The sequence below is a fragment of the Limanda limanda genome, chromosome 21 (assembly GCF_963576545.1).
Source record: "Limanda limanda chromosome 21, fLimLim1.1, whole genome shotgun sequence".
NCBI classification, from domain to species: domain Eukaryota; kingdom Metazoa; phylum Chordata; class Actinopteri; order Pleuronectiformes; family Pleuronectidae; genus Limanda; species Limanda limanda.
The window spans coordinates 2,499,705-2,519,663 of record NC_083656.1 but is presented as its reverse complement, the minus strand read 5'-3'; the positions used below and the strand labels follow the sequence as shown (position 1 = coordinate 2,519,663).

Here is a 19,959-nt window from a genome sequence, read left to right as displayed (position 1 = left end):
GGATGCAGCGCTTCGCTTGCAGCTAATCCTGTCATCCCTGTCTATAGAGTAGACGTGGTTTCCCGTATCTTAGAGGATTGGGGTCCAAGCCAACATCTGTTGCTATGCTTATGCTGCAGGGCCTTTGTGTGCCTGTCTGTGAATGTGACGTCCAGGCCGGCCTCGACCAAGGTGTGGGAACTGCTGCCTCCAGAGAAACACAACGTGAATCTACATGGCTTGGAAACAGCAGATGCACGGGAGCTGGACGTTCACGGGCAGTCTGTTGCATAGAGCACGGGTTGTTCCGTGGTGAGAAGAGAGTGGGCACCGTTTCTCAGGCAACAATAATGCTCATCGGGAAATCTCGGATCTTACATAATGGCTCCCAGACAAAAACCGAGGCTGAAAATGTCTGAGAATGTTGTCGTCCCGACTCGCGACACAGTGTGTCCAGGTTGTCTGGCGTTGTGTCTGCAGGGTGACATAACTCCAGATAGCACACGAGTACATGTTGCATGTATGGTCTTTATGCAACAGGACAGTTAACATGCCTGCCTGCTGCTCGTGAACCAGGGGAACTAGGTTGGCTGAGACAACAGCGTTCCTTTCATGCTTCTGGCTCAGCATTACTCTGCAGTCTGAGCAGCTTAGATGTGTTTTCCCCTCCTCATTGCTCTGTCTGTGTATATGTGTGAGTGTGTGTATAGGTTCTGTCCTGTTTGACACATCTGGATGTGTTTAGCTCGGCCCAAGTTCCTCAACACGAACCCACAGGCGTTATGTAACCCCCCTCTTTTATGTAATGACTGCTGCAGCTCTCCGGCTGAGTTTGCCCTCTCTGGTTTTTCCTGCCCCACACCCTGTCGGCTCGGGCTCGATCCCGGCTCCTGAGCAGTTTCTTCCGGTTACAGATGTTTTTTAAACGGCTGTCCTGTGAAGTTCCAGCCAACTACACTGGCTTGAAGGAGTAAAGCCCTCAGCCTTCACAGCATTTCACTCGTATGTGGATAATTCTCAGATGTTGATGGTAAAATCGCAGACTCGAGGGAGGAAAAATATTGAAATGACAGTTGATGCTTTGATTTTTCCCTTCTTGTTATTGAGCATGAATGATGAGTGGTGGGGTTTGTATTGATTTACCTCTGGTAACGTTCCTCTGGCTGTTCTTTGTTGAATATGAACATGGGTTTAATACAGGATAGTATTTTTTATCACCTAAACAACATGGCTGTGTTGTATGTTTTGTTCAAGTATGTTTTCCCACTATAAGAGTATTTACTCATGTTAATGTGATAGCAAAATTGTATGAGTAGTACATGTCCTATTTTATTAGATCTGTATATAAATGCCTTATATTTCTGCATTTAGATGATGAAGCTTGAATCATAACTTTAATGCCCTCATTAAATGTAGTTTTTTAATGTGTGTAAAGATAGTTTGGAAGGTGCAGTGTTGAACCATTGTGGCTGGAAGGATTTGAGAGCTAACATGTCAGGTGTAGAGACCAACAACACCCTCTTAATGTGTAATCTCGGCAAAATATGGTGTTTTTAAAATCCGGTTATAGTTATAGTTGTGGCTTATCTGCAAACAAACCCTGCAGAAACAAGGAACCCAAATCTGAAGTTCCAACTAGAACTCGTGTGTTTATATTTTTGTGCATAAAAGTGTCAGAGAAAAACAACTGAGCACATTATATTTTCACCTCCAGAGACGAGCAGCTGTATATTTGTTTCTTACAATTATAACTGATTTACAATTCGACATTAAACCTATTCAATCATCAATCAATCAATCAATCAAATTTTATTTGTATAGCCCACATTCACAAATAACAATTCGTCTCATAGGGCTTTAACATGGTGAGACATCCTCTGTCCTTAACCCTCAACAAGAGTCAGGACAAACTACTAAAAACCCTTTTAACAGGTAAAAATATGTAGAAACCTCAGAGAGACACATGTCAAATGTTTTATATTGATTAAGGTTTATGAATGCTTGATCGTCATTGCAGGATACCAAGATCAGATTTGGAATATCCGGTTTATGTGTAAATTGTATATTATGATAAATCCGATGCTTCTAAACCCCCTGAGCACATACTGCTGCTGCCAGGTTCCATGTCGTGGAGGGTGAGCGATAAAACATATTCCGTTATGTCGTATGTTGTATATTATATCTCGTGTGCACTCAGGTGCTCGTTGTACCGAGCGATGGAACAATGAACAAAAAAAGTCACAGCAGATTAATGTGTGTAGCGTAACATGTTGTGAAGTGTACAGCGTAATTACAGTGATTCTAACAAGCGCCAGACAAATGGAAAGGTAATCTGGTTCCACCTGCCAGAAAGGAAGTACCCCCCCCCTCTCTGTCACAAACAAACACACAGCAGCAGGAGGAGGAGGAGACAGTTAAATGAGAATTAAAACAAATCTGATGAAACCGTTGATTAAAGACGCACCGGGTTCATGGATATTAATGATGATTTTATGTTTTCTTCACTTGCTGCACAAACAGCCGAGCATGAAACACGACCCACATGCAAATATAGGTTCTCTACCCGTCACGTGACCTGTGATCATGGTCATGTTGTAGCAGATATCAGGTGTGGACGTATCGCCTGACTCAGCGGCGAGCGCCCGGCTCAGATGCCTGTCGGCGTCTGAGCCGTCGGGTTGGCTCTGCGAGGGTCGGTGTGGTATGTGGGGGGGTGGGGGGGGGGGAGCACCGTGCAACATACCATGCGGCGCATCAGGAGAAGAGCCACAATGGAGAATGTGCTGACGGCCAGAAAACAGGGCGGCTGTAGTGATCGCCGTTGGTGCTTTGTGTGTGGGAGGAGAGGGGGAGGTGAATGTCCTGGTTCGGGGGGGAGAGCAGAGATCCTGGAGTCGGGGGGGGTTTCTCAATGCTGCTGACTGACCCCTCCTCCTCCTCCTCCTCCTCTGTGACGATTAAGGTCATTGGACTTGTAATGGCCTCGGTGTGTTTGTGTTTATTCCAACGTCTGTTTTGAGTCGTCCACATCCCTCCTCATTATGAACAACTATCAGTTTCCTTCTTGTGGGAATCAGACTCTTCAACTGCTGAGTTTGTGTAGTTTAATTCATCCAACTCGTCAGACTCGGTCATTAATGATAAAACCCAAAGATGTGAGATCTTTATTTCATGCTCAGGTCTCCGTGTCTCCTTTGTTTGACCTTTTCAGACGCCGTCTTTCTTTCTTTGTTCTAAGGACGATACAGAGACGCTGTCCTGCTTCTAGAGCCGGACCGATTCATCAGTTGGCCTTTATGAGCATTATTCAGATATAACAGAGTTTGCATTTATGTTTGCTGATATGCAAAGTTTTATTCTCAGAGTAAACTATGCAGAAAAGATGCGTTAATGTTTATATTCACATAAAATGATTATTTTCCAGGATTAAGTTCCAAGTATTTGGCTTAAAACTGTAAAATATCAAGCTTCAGTTGCATTTTCTTTGCCGTGTGGGTCTGATTATGACCTCTCAGAATCATTGTACCTTTTTTAAAATGTATATACGGAATTAGTTGTTGGTAGAGGGGGGGGGGGTGCTGGTGCATGAAGGTCACTGTGACACGCAACAGATTCCAAGTGACGGCTACACAAAGGGGGATTCTCCCATGACAACAAGGAGGTGCGAGTGTCTGCGTGGACGCTAACAACTTCATAACGATAGAATGAGCCATCGTGAACTGATCAGAGCTACACAACAGAGTAAAACACAAAGTTATCAATCTCTTATGTGATTATGAGAAGTGTAAAACATTGTCTGGTTCATTATCAAACTGGTCGGACACATTTAGAGTCTGGTTGGCCACCACAGTCTATATAGTTAATTAGAAACACTGTGTATATATATATATATTACAGCCGTTATATCAGTAATAGAAATGTTTTACTCCACAATATTGATATCCACGCTGGTCAGGTTCTAATATGTTATCTGTCGTCCCTGACATGAAACATATCAATCTCCTGGATCACGCTCCACTTCCCCCTGTGGGACGTGTCACCTGGTCCGTCCTCTGGTCGTAGATCTGTAGTTTGTCCACAGCTCGGTGAGTCACGTCCCTCAGTAATCTGTGCACTCCACGGTGGGACACACTTCCTGCCACCAGCCTTGTTTTGAGAAGACTCTCCGCAGGGACTCGGATGCAAATGAACTGCCAGAGCATTGATCTGATGCACCAGCTCTGGGCGTGTGCAGGAGTGTTGCAGTCTGCGTGAACGCTCACCACACAGTGAACAAACTGTGTGTGTGTGTGTTTGTGTGACTGTAACAGGATTGAGTCGGAACAACAGCAAAATGAAATGTTATTACCCGGGAACGCTGCAGCTGTTTCTGCAGCAGTGTCCTTGATGCTGTGATGCAGAGAAACGGGCGGAGAAGAAGAAGGAGTCATGACATCCTCCCATTGCACTGATTGGAGGCTGATGTCTGCATCACAGCAACCGTAACCGAGCTCCACAATAAGACAGGATTCCTGGTTGGATTATTGGTTATCTCTGTGTCTGCTGCACCGTTTCCTGACCCAGCCCCACCCCCCTCCACCACCCTGTGGCCTGGAGATTGCTTTCAGAGGCCGTCTGTTCCTCTCCAGGCTGCCAGAGCTTCCCAGTGCTGGTCGTCCCTCTCTTACTCCCCTCTTCCCTCGTCCTTCTTCCCTCCCTCCCTCCCTCCCTCCGAGCACCAGCCTCCGTCAACTTCCTCCATCCTGGTGGAGCTTTGAAAAATTGAAAACAGAGACGGGTGTGGGGAGGAGGAGAAAAGACTCCGAGTGCAAGGTCTATCTTTGTCTGCCATCTGAGTCATTACTTTCATTGTTCACCCGCGGTCACTGCAGCCCGTATTTTGACCAAACAGCGCCCTCTGTGGCGGCTGCGGCGCGGTGCAGGAGCAGACATTTTCCTCTCATGTCTGCCTTTGAAATGCCCAATCTGTGTGTCATACTGGTAAAATGGAGTTCTCTGCTCCCAGCTGGCGTACCCTGCCTGACGTGGAATACAGCCCGTGAAATAGAAAGCCCCCTTTTTTTATTTCTCAACCTCACTTGTGATGAAGACCCCCGTCACTCTGGGTGTTTTCGACGAAGGAGCTTTTATGGGGCGCCTGCAGTTGCCTTTGCTGGGAGCTTCGGATAACGCTGATTCACTGACCTCTGCAGTCTGAGGGAGGAAATGCTCCCAGGCTCAGTAGATGATCTGCTCTAAATGATCCGAGCCTTTCATTTGATTCTTTCAGTGCATTTTATTTAAATAGAGGATTCATGACAGACCAGACATTCACCACTGTGGACTGAGCACTACTCACAACCGACTTATACGTGTGTTTGAGGGAAATTTGATTTTGTGTCGACTGTGACTGTTTCACTACTGCTGTTTATTTTGTCTTTTAAAATGTCCAACAGCAAAAATACGATTAATATCAATATATCTTCATATTTCAGAGGCTGAAAACTGCATTTCACCTCACATATTATGTAGTTTGGTAGTTTTGCTGATGACTGACTGATATTTAAAGCTCTGTGGTATATTTAAATCTCCAGGCGTTTCATTGCACCTTGTCATCCAGAATCTCACTCTCACACCCTCTTTGACCCGTAGATGGAAGCGAGCCGAGAGCCGCTACACGGTGGAGAGAGCTGCCATCATCAGCCACTGGAACTGGCTCCAGGCCCACATCTCGGACCTGGAGTACCGCATCCGCCAGCAGACCGACATCTACAGACAGATCCGCGCCAGCAAGGTCAGTCGCCATGTTTGAGTCGGTTGCTTTCGTGAGGATCTGGTTGTGTTTCTGTTAAATACTGGATTTTAGGTTTTAAATTGTTTCCCTGATGATGATGAAGCTGCTGTGACGTTCTCTTCTCTTTATCGTCTCTCACACACGTTTGGTTTATTCGATGTGAAGTCTAACGCTCAGGTCTGGACTCCTCAGGGCTTAGTAGAGCTGGGCGGCGTTTCCCCGAGCGCGGTGCCGGCCGGTGGGATCGAAGTGAAAGCAGAACCTGTCAGCAGTCAGGTGAGCAAACTGAAGGTTGACACAGGGATTTATTATCATGTACAACTGGTCATATTCTGTCTTTTGAAGCTGAAAATACAAACCAACTTATTTAGACCCTTAAGATGTGGAGACATATTAAGTTAAAGGTAAGGAAATAGTTATCAAGTGGAGATATTCCCAAGTAAATGTAATCTGTTCGTTGTCCTGCTCACTTTATTCATTCAGGCTCGTGATCCTCAGCAAAACCTTCAACTCGTTTGTTCTTGTGAATCAAAGCGTCGGATGGAAATGAAATGTCAAAAGGTTTCTTTTCATGTGTCCCTCAGTTCTCAATGAATCATACAAACGGCTTAAGAGGAATAAACATTCGTATTCAGATGATTCCTAACAGGGAGTCTCTCTCGCTGCAGAACAGCTGCAGGTGTGGACTCTGATCCTGCTGGATTACCTGTGGATTACGATGTGCTGAGGAGACACAGATTCAGTTTTTAATACAAGATGATTTAGTGTTTTAGCCGAAGCAGGATGTGCTTTAGCTGAATGAATCTATAGAGACATGTGGATAGAAATGTGGATGAAGTGAAATGCGATCTCCAAATTGTGAGGGCGAGTCTTTAGATAACTAACATGGTGAAGTTGTGCTTATTTGTGTAAAACCTTGTGAAGCTCGGAGCTCTGCACTGTGATGACTCTGCAGAAGAGGTTTCCAGGCTCCGGGTGTGTCGAGGACACAAACCTCACCTGAATAATTCACGGCCGCAGCTCTGCCTCCATTCACTTTGTCTGTTCTGGAGTTTCCTTAAATATCCTGCTGCTGCTCGGCCTGTGCTCCTGCGCCAGTTGACTCGAGGTGTAGTCTCACTGGCTTCTTCTTATCTGTAGATGCAGGACGCTGGTTCAGAACGGCTGGAGCACACAGGCGCCGCCCACATCTCCCACGCAGAGGGCGGCCCGTGGAAAGGTCAGAACGGACAGCCGGTCAACGGCGTCCTCAGCAGGTACGACGGCTGACACTGATGATCACCTCATTTCACGTTCCCACAGGGGGATGATGGAGACACAAACCTCTATGTACTTAAGAATAAAATGAAATAAACTTAACTCTACGGAGCTGCAGGAAATGATAAGGAAAGAGAAAGTAAGAGACTGAGACTTTCTTTTTTGACCTTTATACATCTGTAGCTGAGTTTAAGTTGAGATTTATATAAATTGTATTTAGGGCAAAATAACTAATTGATTGAACAAGAAAATTATCTCAATGTATTAATATCGAAAGAAGGTTTCTGTTGCAACTCTATTTATCAATAACTAATAATGCCAAACTCGATGTTCTGGTCAAATATTCACCAATGTTTATTTTCAGGATTCACGGATCTGTTTTGTTGATCTTATTTTCTCTTGTCGGTTGTCAGGATGTCGGAGAGTGCGGACAACAAGCACCAGCAGCCGTCAGCCTATGACAGCACGTGTGTGGCTGCACGGACACGCCCACTCGTCAGCTGTCGGCGGCGGCGGCTCATCCAGCCCAACGCTGTGCCCAACCTCAACGGCAAGGTGAGCTTCAGAGGCTCGTGAGCCTTCTAATACTCTTCTGTGTCGCAGAATCATCAGTGTTCCATCACACAGGGATTTAACCTTTAACAAACTGAGAGGTCGTTGTTCTTTTTTAAACGTTTAATTGTGAAATTGAGAACCCGTTGAATGCTTAGTTGCACTTTTAAGAAGTGGACTGTTCTTGGACCACGTTGTTTCCAGGCTTCACTCGCTGATTAGTTCCTTCAGTTGTTGCCTCATAGCTGAATAAACAAGAGATGTCTGACTTATTTCTGAAAAAGTAGGACACCCCCCCCCCCCCCCACACACACACACAGTCACACAACAAGGACGAGTTATCGCCCTTGTGACGACTCACAAGTTTTAGGAGAAGAAAATAGAAACATGAGCTGGTTTCAGCGGAGTTCTGTGACTTTCAAGTTTTATTGAGTGCTAATGTCAGACCTTAGAACACTAAAGCCTTAAGCCATGTGTAGAAATAACATCTGATTCTCTCTGCCACGTTAACACGGAGCAGTAGTAACACAAAAAAAAAAAAACAGTTACAGCAGGAACAACTGTTAATTTATAGTCTGGGGACAAAACTGAGACTTGTGATATTTTTGTCTGTGTAATTTGTCCCCTGGGGAAGTTCAGTCCTCATCCCCGTCCGCGTGTGTCTTGGTTTGTATGTTTGTTTGTAAACAGCGTCACACAGAATAACGCAGTGATAAAGAAAAGCCAGTAAAGATAATTCCTGGATCTACAGATTTTTCTTGGCCCACGTCCCAACATGCTTCCAGGTTTTCCCCTCAGTGGTTTCAGTGTAATCCTGCTAAACAACAGAGTATTGGATCCATGTGTGAATAATCCAGCGCCAGGGAAATGGTTTCTAGGGCAACTAACCCCTGTGATACATGAACTACTAGAAATATTCTTCATTGTACTTAATAGTACACGGGTGAATATTGACAGCTGGGTCTGATATGGTCTATAACCCGTCTCTGCTGCCCCCGCAGGCCCCGAGAAGCAGCTGCATCCAGTGTAACTGCCGCGTTAACTCCAGCTGTGTGATGTGTGGTGGCTGGCCCACCCCCAGAGAAGACCCTCAGTATGAGCTGCCCACCCTGGAGCGCCTGTCAAGGCTGGATCTTGGCGTCCACCCCATCCTCTCCTTTCCTGACGGTCAGTGCCGGGCTCCTCGCTCACAGTCTTGCTCAGTTTACGGAGTCGTTTCCTCCGTCGCTTCCAGAAGGGAAGACGGAGAGGGAGCGGCCGCGGAGACAATCCTCTCCAGGAAGTTCTCAGAGAACATGTTCAGTCTTTTCTGTTTGTCAGGGGGATTGTGTGTTAATTCAGAGCGAGGCTCGTGTACACAACAGTGATAACAACCTCCTTGTTTGTTTTCCTGGAGTTTTGGGAATATGTTCTTTTGTATTTTCAGTTATAACACAGGCCGACATTTCTTTGTGATTATTCAGGAGTTTGACCAAAAGCCAGAACATTCGTGTCTCAAGACTGATAATTGAGACGAGGTTTATTTCACAACCTCCAGACGTTCGAGTGTTTGACGTAAAACCACATCTCACTTTGCCTTTGGCTGATTTTTAAATTGTGCACGTCATAGTTATTTCATGTTGAACTACTGACAGAAGATAAAACACTACAAACTGCATCCGGATGAAACCTCCTGATTCAGGATAGATGCACTTTACCATCATTTAGTTTTATGACACACCACTCCCCACACACACACACACACACACACACACTACTCCAGAGACTTGGAGTGGCTGAATTAAAGAAGTTTGGAAACGTCGCGTCGCTCCGGGACTATGTTGAAGTCTGGTTGTGCAATAACAGAGACGTTTGGAACCATCCCCTTCCTTATTAGATTCTTATCAGTCACAACATGACTACCAGTGGTTAAAGAGGAAACTGTTACTGGTTTCACGGTTAGCTGTACCATTTCAATCTCTTTACTGTGGTAACCGTGGTGATATGGTTGGTGCAGGCGCAGCAAACAGCTCAGATTGGTGACGTGTAGTTCCAACATGGCAGAAGGAATAACCTGCAGTTGTGTTGTGGTCACGACGAGCCACCGCTGTCGCCCAGTGTGTGTGCACCTAACAAGCGCTGGTATTGTGATCAGACTTTCAGATGTTAGGGTTCTGAGTCACAACTCAACGTGAGGAACTGAGATGGATTGAAATGCACAGAAATGTGGTAAATAACACGAGCAACGTTAATGTTTATGTCAGGAGCTTCTTATAAGACAATTGAAAGGGAAACGGTTGAAACCAGCTTGTTTCCTGTTGGATTGAACCGGGTGAATACGTGACATGTTTTGTACAAGTCCAGGAAATAGTCATTCAGGCGACTTTGCTCTCGGGGGGGGGGGGGGAACTGAGCGCTGGAAAACCCTGAGATTCATTAGCCCGTCGTGATCTTCAGAAAATACTTACAAATCAGCCGATATTACACCAAGACAGAGGTCGATGTAGTTTTAAAACAAACATTTGTGCTGATGTAGCGTCGGTGTGTCCAGTCTTGTTGACGGTGTTCTTTCCTCCCTCAGATGTTTGTATAGGCCTCCGTCTGCAGCAGGTGATGAAGAGCCAGTGGCAGACCAAGTCCCTGGAGAGGAGCAAACCCCTGAAGAAGCTCTCCCTCAAACACAAGCTCTCCTCGTCCAAAGAGAAGCACAAGTTCACCAACTCACTCATGGCAGTCAGTAAGTACCAAGACCACCGGGGACTGATTCCACTGATATCGCTGAAGTGTCTCATTCACTTCCTAACAAAGCAGATTCCATCACAGATACCTCAACTGTTTCCGTTACATATATATATAAATAAGAAATGAGGCTTGTGAATGAAGACAAAGTGTGACTCCATTAGAACGGAGAAATCGTATCTTTCTAAAATTTGTTCTCTTTCTTTTCACAGTCACAGTTTAACTGTTTATTAGATTCCAGTGGTTTTTATTTGTAGAACTGTTTGAAACGCTCGGGGACAAAGCTGCTGCAGCCACATGCTTCACCAGTGGCAACGCTTTGTGTCCTCAGGAGACTTTATTGTTTTCATTTTAGTGGTGAAACATCATTTTAACAATCAGTGCTTTTAATGTGACGAACGCTTTGTTTTGCAGACACCTCAGAGATTTCATTTAGAAATGTTTTTGAGTTTAAAACCTCCGTGAATACTCCTCGTCTAACATGAAGATGTGTGTGTGGCTGCTGGCGTTGCAGGAATGGGGCATTATAAGAACCGTGCTGAGAAGCCGAGGACGCTGGACGGCGGCGTGGGCGGCAGCGGCTCGGCGCTGAACACGGCGCGGCTCGAGGGCCAAGCCGTGTGCAAGACGGAGCGGCTGCAGGCCATCTCACACCCGCTGGGGCCCTACGACAAGAACTACAGCCGCAAGAGGTTAAGAGAGCCCTCGCTGGATCGAACCGACAGTGAGTGTTTAACGAAAGAAGCCCAGTTCCAACACAGAAGAATCTATCATGACTAGGGTTGCAAAATTCCGGGAATATTCAAAGTTTGAAACTTTCCATGGGAATTAACGGGAATAAACTGGAAATGTTGTGGGTAATTTATACTAACTGTATTTACCTTGTCATATACAGACATAAATATAAACATTTAGTTTTGTCATAGGCTGATTTGAGCCCTGAGGAAACTTTGGGCACTTGACTATATGCTTCTGCATCGTTGTGTCATTCTTAACATAGGTCTTTGCACAGTATTTGCAAATGTACACAGCCTTTCCTTCTACATTGGATGGGGTGAAATGTCTCCACACATGAGAGTGCACGTGGCATTGTTCTGTAGAATAAGATGAGAAAAAAGTTTGTAAAAAAACACTAATGCAATGCCAGAGATATAAATAGTTAGCCAAACAATTGGAATCGTCTGTAAAAATATTTTACAATTGATGGATAAATGAATGGAAATAGTCTAGATGAACAGATGAACAATCCTCAATCAGCATGCTAATATATTTTCTCCAGTAATATCATGGAAACTTACCTGACTAGTCCTTCACTCTACAGCAGGCCTCAGTAGCCCTGCTGTAGAGTGAAGCATGCTGGGAGTTATCTGTGCATGTGATGGAAGAATGTGCAGTGTGTGCTGCATTCCATACATCTTTAAAGTAGAGTTTTGAATGTTTTTATTGCTCAGCGTTTAATTTGCATATGTATTTTTTTTTTTCAAAATTCCCAAGCTAAACTTCCCATGGAAAGTTTCCGGAAATTTACCGGAAACTTTCCGCCCCTTTGCAACCCTAATCATGACATCTGTTTAATGTGGAACTGAAGGTTCCCTGGTATGACAAATGAGAATCCCGACCCGTCTGCCTCAGATGGATTCAGATCAGACGTCACAGATGAGTAAATGTTTCTCCCTGAATCTACACTCGAATCTAAATCTTCTCCGTCTCCTGCAGCCTCCCCGAAACTCTTCTTGGACTCAAGCAGCAGCTGCCCGACTCTGGCCAACATGCACTCGTCCCTCCACAGCCCCCTGACACGCCAGCTGTCCACGTCTTCAGAGAACTCCACGCCGCTGGGCGCCAGCAGCCAGGGCGTCTCGAGCACACCTGTAAGGAAACACTGGGCTTCATGTCGTAGTACAGCTGCAGCCGAGTGATGACAGGACTGACACCTGGATGACAGGAAGTGTCAGCACCTTGTTATCAAACTATGATTAAGATGAAAAGTTCTGTTTCTTTGACGCTTTGGCTCAAAACCCTGAGTTTTACAGTATGGTTGAAAACATCAGACACTGACGAGAGCTGTAGTGACATAGACATTAATATAATATCATAAACTAAAATCATCCTCCTGATGGCGTCTCACGACAGAGAGCAGCATGAAAACCAGGATTACTCATCTCACATTTCAGTCTCCAGGAGTAGCTGCACGATGACTGGCCCAAAAAGAACGAACTCACTAATTCAATTTTACAAATAAGACCTTAAATAGACTGTTTCACAAAAAATGCCTCTGCCTATCCGGACCTCAGCAGAATTATTATCTCATTAGTTCCTTTGTGCGCTGCGTCGTTTGGATGTTTCTGGTGAAGTTGAAGAGTCGAACCCGGCTGCTGGTTAGTTTATGAACGTGGGGAAATGCACGTGTGGTGACGAGTCGCTGGAGAGCAACGAGCTCTCGTGGTCAAAGCCCGGACGTGCTGATGAATTAAGCTGTTTCATATTTGAGAGTTAATCGGGTAGAATCTATAAATTGAGCTGGTTTATAGCTGTAGATGCTGGGAGACCCTCAGGGGGAGGAGCTAGTGGATCTGTCGAGAAGCCTTATTGTTCACACGTGTGTTTTGAAGTTGAGTCGTGTGACTTTAACTTTTACACATGCAAACCTTCATATTGTGACACGAACTCATTGACAGATGAAAACAGTTTAAATAAGACACATCTTCTCCTGTTTGGACTTCATCCACCGAGAAGCTACATTCCTCAGATCTGAGTCACTCGTGTTTGTTTGCTCCTGAAGGCGCGGACGAGGTCCCGGCTCCTGTGTTGATCCGTGGTTTTATGACACGTGTTGGTTGTGACTCTTATATATGATATATATATATATAGTTTAGTATGTATGTAATAATCCTTCCCCCCCCCCCCAGCAGCAGCCGATCAAGAGGAGGCGGGGTGAGAGCTCCTTCGACATCAACAACATCGTGATCCCCATGTCTGTGGCCGCCACCACCCGAGTGGAGAAGCTGCAGTACAAAGAGATTCTCACGCCCAGGTAAACACAGACTCCTCCCCCTCGGAGCGGCAGCTGTGACCAGCAGGATGTTTGTTCTGTTCGCTCTCACGCAGAAGAAGAGAAACCCTCCCAGCAGCTCGTCTGCCCCCTGGTGTCTGTTTTCAGTCTCTTGATTTCCTCCTCCTCTGTAAATCCTGCTGTCGCTGCCGTGTCCTCACTGTTCTTCTTCTTCTTCTTCTGGTGTAGGTGGCGAAGCGTGGACATCTTCTCCCAGCCAATCACGGATGAGGAGGACGAGCGAGAGGTCTGTGTTTCATCTTTCCATCAGTTGGGTGTAAACTGTGTGGGAGTGTTTGATCGTTACGATGCAGAATGAGCTGCTTCCTCATGTATTAATCAACAACATGTGCCAGGGGAGTGAATGAACAGCGACACCTGGTGGTGTGGTTTGTAAACTGCAGTTTGAAAATCCTTCAGAAGAATAAAAGCAGATTTTCTAAATTACTTTAGTCTAAATTAATCTAAATGGATTTTCTTTCATGAAGTCAAACCTTTCAGATCCAAAATCTGATGCTTTAAAGTGACTGTTATAAAAGACAAAGCATATCTTTCCAAAAAATACTCACTTGAAGGAATATGAAAAGTATAAATACATTACTAAATGGTCAAAGATATTTTGTCTAACTCTTTGTAGCAGCATTAGATTTTATCAAAACCCTAAAATTATCATTTTATATTTGGTGAATCAGAATTTGCTGCTTGTCCAGATCATGATATAAATAAATTCATATTGATAAATAAATGATTTCAGTATTCATGTGCTCTGAGCTCAGTGTGGAGGTGCTGACGGAGTTTTCTCTCGGCAGGTTGAGGACCTGACGGACGCAGCTTTCATCGGACTCCACCAGCCGCACGAAGACCAGGAGCGGACTCGCTGGACCTGGATGGCGTTGGCTCCGGCTAAGAGGCGAGGCAGCAGGTCGGCACCTGACCACCCGATGCCGAGACGATGAACCCGTTTCTAAAGAGAAAACCCAGAAACCTTAACCTTCTGTTCCTCGTCCCTCAGGTCGTACAAGTCAGTCGATGGGCGGACCACGCCGCTGCTGTGCGGCACGAACCCTCCCACCCCCCACCCGGAGTCACCTGACCCGGGCCACTGCCCGATGCTCCACGACTACAGCCACGTGCCGTCGCCCATGAGCCCGCCGAGCCCGGACAACACCTCCAACCCCCACACCCCCTGCTCCCGGGACTCCCACCGCCTGCTGTCCAGCGAGGACACGCGCTGCTCCACGCCGGACTTCACCTTCGAAGAACGGGTACGTCCTGCGTTCCAAGTTGTGTAGAACTGTTTCCGTTAGAATCTTGTGTTTGGACACGTTTGATGAACACCGAACTTGTGATGATGTCATGTTTAACGTGTTCGACGTCTCGTGGCGTTTCCAGACGGTGCCGCCGTGGGAGCGCCGCTGCTTCCCGATGCCAGAGGACCCGGAGCTGGAGCCGGAGCCGGAGAGCGACTTCAGGCCCAGGATCAGAACCATCTCAGGTTGCCGAGCAACAGCCTACGGACGTCTGGACTCGGACGACATGGATCAGCCTTGCGACGACGAGGGCGGCCCCAAACTCAAGGGCTCCGCCCACCGATGAATGACTGACAGGCTGAGGTCGCCCGGCCCCTCCCTCCCTCCACCACCACAGCCCCTCCCCTCACCCGCCCTCAGCTCCTCTCTGGCATTAACAAGCAGAACCTCAACGCAGAGTAAGATATTAATGGGTTCCTGTTGTTTGATATTCAAACATCAGTCTAATACTTTCACAGTTTTTAGTGAACATTATGGAGATAGAAGCCTTTTCCCTACACTTGTTTTTGTCACAGGAAAAAAAGGATTAAATGTAAAAAATAAAAAAAAGGTAAAAAAGTATAAAACAAACACGTTAATAAAAATGATTTCTGTAGTAGGCTAAACAATGTACATGGGGGCTTAGTGGTGTTTCATATGTGGCGTGTACACTCGTAGCGCACTATGTAGCGGACTCCTCAAAATATGGCCAAAGGGTGTTTTCTATTGACTAGTTTGCTTGTAATTCCCATGTACATTTTTAGTGGAGTGACAAATAACAATACAAGAAAAAATACCCCCCCCCCCTCCGATTCTCCTCCCCGCCCTCCTCATCCAAATAAACAGGTACATTTGAGATGTGGTCCCTTCTTCTCCCACTAGAGGTCGCCTGAAATCACCAGAGCACTTCTCCAAACTGCCAAGTCTCGTTTCTGTTGCTTTCTCTGTTCGTCGGTTTGTTCGTTTCCATTCCTGACTTGATTTTATTTGTATTTGTTTCTGTCTGTTCCAGCGTAACGACACATTCTGTGTTTTATTTTGAAGAAGTAAAAAATAAATTTTAAAAAAATCATTCCTTTTGTGAGGTCTCTGTAGAGAGTGTCCAGCTGCCTCCTGGCCCCGCCCCCCTCGCCAGCAGGCTCTCTGATGTGTCGGGTGTGAACGAGGGCGGCGGCGGCGCTCGGAACCGGGCCGTTTTGTTTTTGTTGTTTTCTTTTCGTTTGAGCACTTGCCCTTACAGAGAGCGCTGCTGCATGCTGGGAAAACATGCTAACGTTTAGTCTTATCACAAGAGCACAGTCGGATTTCCACCTAACGGGAGAAAGACGGGAACCAATCGCAGCGGAGGATTCACACCATCTGTTGATTTAGCTTCTCGGTCATTGCTGTATTACACAAGTCCAAAAACGTGGCAAAATAAAGACCTAAAATAAAACGCCCCCTCCCCCCCACCTTTGATTTCTCTCTCCTGGTTCAGTTTGTCGTCCTGCGAACATTTCACATGTAGCAGCTCTTCGCTAAACGCCCCCCCCGAGCTCAGGTTCTTCAATTTAAGGGAAAAATACTTTCTGCTGTTGAATAGTTTCATCATCGATTGATCAGATCCAAATTCTCTGTTGGATTTTTCTTCTCCTTTAAACCCCGCCCCCGCCCCCCTTGTCCTCCCCCTCCCTCCCTTATTGCTATGCAAAAAAAAAAAATCTATGGTTGTTTCATTTTACACCTCTTTTTATGCCACAGCCATTCAATCACTGTTTTGTTTGTTTTCTTTTGTAGTTAAGCAAGATGTCGATGTACCTGTTCGATTGTTGCAGCAGTTAACCTAATCAAAAAGCAGAATTGTTTTTTCTTTTTTGTAAATAGTACCATTAAAACATTTATGTTTAACTTGGAGCAGTTTGTCCTGGTCTCAAATCCTTCAGAGACGAAAACCGCCTCTGATCACTTCCTCCGCCGGGCGCCGCTCCATCAACGCTCTGCTTCACCAGCTTTCAAATGAGACACAAATTCAAGATGGCCGACAGAGTGTGATTTTCGGGGGCTCGTGTTGCACTCGCTCACGACGACGGTGACTTCATAGCATTTATTTTCAAATACACATATACAGCAACAAGAATCATCATAAACCAGTTATTGATCAAATGCACAGTAACGAGAACAATCACATTTCCACAACTGTACAGCGTCAGAATGAAACCGAACGAGGTGACGAGCTTCTCTCGCTGCAGGAGGAGGAGGCGCTCGGTGCTCGACTCCTCGCGTCTGCCCTGCACTCAGTCCAATGTGGTCGATCCATGATAGAAAGGAACCGTGAATTTACTGTAGCATGCAGATAAGCTTAAAATCTCATGTGTCTGTTCCTTTTTTTTTAAATTAAAGAAGCGTCTTTGCAACCATAGAGATAAAAGACAGTTTTATATCTATGTCAGCAACATGTTACACACACAGCAGTGGGGAGCAAATTGTGGGACTTGATCACAACCTGAGTGTGAAGTTCATCACCTCACACACACACTTTGTCACTTCTTTTTTTTTTGTCGGCTTATTCGTCCAGATCCAGAAGCATAAATATAAACAGGATATACAAAGAGACCACTTTGTGAAGGGAGGCGACAAGCAGACGTCTCTCACATGAGGTGCATGCAAGAAGTGGTTTCACTCATCAAGTCACGAGGGAAATTCAGGAGGACGTTTTCTGAGAATGTGCGATAACAAAGGAAGAAAAAGAGGAAACCGATCATCTGCAGCTGGTTGTTAAACTACAAAATAAAAGCCTCAATAGAAGAGTACATTTTCCTTTATGTGAAATACACAATGCGGACAAAAATATGTGGACACGCCCGTCAAACTACTTTGGTGCTTGTGATTCGGGTTCTTCAAGGTTCGGCCTCTAGTTCCAATTTTGAGAATCAGAGTGTAATATATAGGACCAGTGGTGTCCAGCATCAGGACTGAGAGTCCAGTGCAACCCCCAGACTCCCCACTAGGGGTCGTAAGGTCATTTTCAGGGCTCAAGGGAAGAAAACAGGTTTCAAATCCTGTTGAGTTTCCTCTGATCTTAGATAAGGTTTGAAATCCAGGCGTCCACATACTTTTGGTCACATCGTGTCTCGTTTTCTTTGCCAGGAACTCGAACTTTATGCTACGTTCCATTACGCCTCGGAGCTCGGAATGACGTCGCACCCGAATAACCCGAGTTGACAGACGTTAGCCATCATTATCGAAACCAATTCTTAATAACGCATTACACTGCATAGGAACGCCGTAGAAACACGTCTACAGACAGTAATTGGACAGAACTGTGAGAATGTGTACGACAAATTTAACGATAGAAGTGCTGATAAACAAAAAATACTCTTGCGACTCGGGGGTTTGTAATGGAACGCGGCAGCAAAGGTGAAAACAACCAGCTGAGCCACATCCTGATGAATCCTGCGTTTCTGAATCGGACTTTCTCATCGTTAGCGGTGCTAATCTCACCTTGACCCTCTGTTCACATTTCAACATCTTCATCTTACGTGTTTAAAACACTTGTTTCTAAAATCTTTCAAGTTTGAGTGAGTCACTTTTGAGACGAGAACTAAAAAGTTGAATTTGTGAGCTCAAAACATAACTTCGCTCCAATTAGCCCTGGGCTCGTATGAGCGCTAGCCTCTGGAGGCTAATGTTGTCAAATTACTTTATGTTTACTAATGCTACTTTTTTAGCTACAACGAAGCAGCATTTAACATTATCTCATTAGTGGCTTCTGCTTGGCAAAGAAACGTGGCGTTGCTTTCAGACTTGGCCACGTTGAACGTAGCTAGCTACCTGCGAGTGCGCACAGCAGATTAAATACTGTCAATGATAATCTCTAATTTGTCCATGAACGTTACACTTCAAATCCTTAATACTAATTTTCTTCTTCATACATCAAACTTTAGCGCATTTACAAAAAAGCAGTAACAAAAAATTCCCGCACCTTAACTCGGCCAAAATCCACATTTGTGCTGATATTTTTGCTAAATAAGTTGTATTAGCATTTAGAGACTAAGTTGCCAGCACTGGCGTTGTAACACTGTTAGATTATGAATGCTAATGTTCGCTAATTTTATGAAATTACTTTATGATTCATCCATATTCATGCTAATGTTTTAGCTAAGTGGTTTTTGCATTAAGCATCAAGATGCACCTTTGCCCATATTAGCACTGGCTAAGTTAGCACTATGACTGCTAACTTCTAAGGCTAATTTACTTTGCTAATTTCTTTATAATTCTTCTACATTAGTGATAATGTTTAACTCGAGAAAAAGTAAGCTAAGTAAATTTGTGAAAATAAGCACTGGTATGTTGGCTAGCTTGTGGTAGCTAAAGTTAGCCCATGTTAGCTAATAATATCAAAAGCCTTTTTCATTCAACACTGAAAGCTAAAGAGTTGTAGCATTTAGCATTAGCTCACAAGTGGCTTGTTTTAAGACTTAACTATGTTGAGCGTAGCTAGCTACCTGTGAGTGCGAACAATGTAGCACTTTTTCTGTTTCTGGATAATTTGGCCACGAACGTTACACTCTTACTGCTTCACGATTACGTTTCCTTCTCGTACGTCGAGCTTTAGCGCATTTACAACAGAGCAGTAACAAAAAAACACTGACAGTAGCAGGCACAATACAAATGTTTCTTCATATCAAATACATGTCATATATCCACAGAGTACGATTATAAAACTGTGCCCCACACAAACCGAAGTTTCTAGTCTAGCTGTTCTGTTTTTTTTTCTTTTCTTGTTTTAAATCCAGGTTACGACGAACAACGCAGCGACGCCCGAAAGCTTTTTCATTCTGCGTTGACGAGAAACTTTTGCTACGTATCTTTTACCGATCTTTCCTCAGGCGCCCGTCACCTTTACCCTGTAACTGTTCCTCCTGCTGTCGCACAAACCGAACCCAAACCATTTCCTACTCGCTATTCTTGTTTTACTAATCACGTAAGAAAATAAAATTAAAAAAAACTCAGGGGACATTAAAAACAACTTTCTGAAGGGTTGACAGTGTTGAACCAGATTCACCAGGATATGTGAAGATAAGATAATTCGTCAGATCCACGAGGAGCTGGGTTGCTTCAACTCTTAAAGGGACGACTAGAAAAGGTGGAAATAATAGAGATCGCAGACCACAGACGGAAATCAGACATTTTGTCCTACGCTCCATTTTTTTTCTTGATTACTCGACTAGTAGGCTAACGGCCCGAGAGCTGTTTTTAAAGGTTAGTGAAGGATAAACAGTGATGGGAGCTAAAAAAGTCCAGTGAAAACAACGAGGAAGGCGTCACAACTCGTCTACGTGGTCGTGCTTCTGAGAGGG

The 19,959-nt window shown here is 45.0% G+C and overlaps 1 protein-coding gene across 5 annotated transcripts in view; it reads left to right on the top strand.

Annotated features, from left to right (window-relative positions):
• Positions 1 to 16,513, top strand: part of kansl1a (KAT8 regulatory NSL complex subunit 1a) — a 31,747-nt gene extending 15,234 nt beyond the window's left edge. For 2 of the 5 annotated variants that reach the window (XM_061094813.1, XM_061094812.1), the window contains 13 exons: positions 5,611 to 5,752; positions 5,945 to 6,028; positions 6,893 to 7,008; positions 7,423 to 7,564; positions 8,563 to 8,728; positions 10,122 to 10,278; positions 10,786 to 11,003; positions 11,996 to 12,150; positions 13,189 to 13,313; positions 13,521 to 13,578; positions 14,141 to 14,253; positions 14,344 to 14,596; positions 14,724 to 16,513. In XM_061094813.1, the coding sequence (XP_060950796.1) occupies positions 5,611 to 5,752; positions 5,945 to 6,028; positions 6,893 to 7,008; positions 7,423 to 7,564; positions 8,563 to 8,728; positions 10,122 to 10,278; positions 10,786 to 11,003; positions 11,996 to 12,150; positions 13,189 to 13,313; positions 13,521 to 13,578; positions 14,141 to 14,253; positions 14,344 to 14,596; positions 14,724 to 14,927 (1,933 nt within the window). In that variant the 3' untranslated portion in view covers positions 14,928 to 16,513. The remainder of the gene's footprint in view (positions 1 to 5,610; positions 5,753 to 5,944; positions 6,029 to 6,892; positions 7,009 to 7,422; positions 7,565 to 8,562; positions 8,729 to 10,121; positions 10,279 to 10,785; positions 11,004 to 11,995; positions 12,151 to 13,188; positions 13,314 to 13,520; positions 13,579 to 14,140; positions 14,254 to 14,343; positions 14,597 to 14,723) is intronic. The other 3 variants (XM_061094816.1, XM_061094815.1, XM_061094814.1) reach the window with 3 other exon arrangements.
• Positions 16,514 to 19,959: the final 3,446 nt, after the last annotated feature.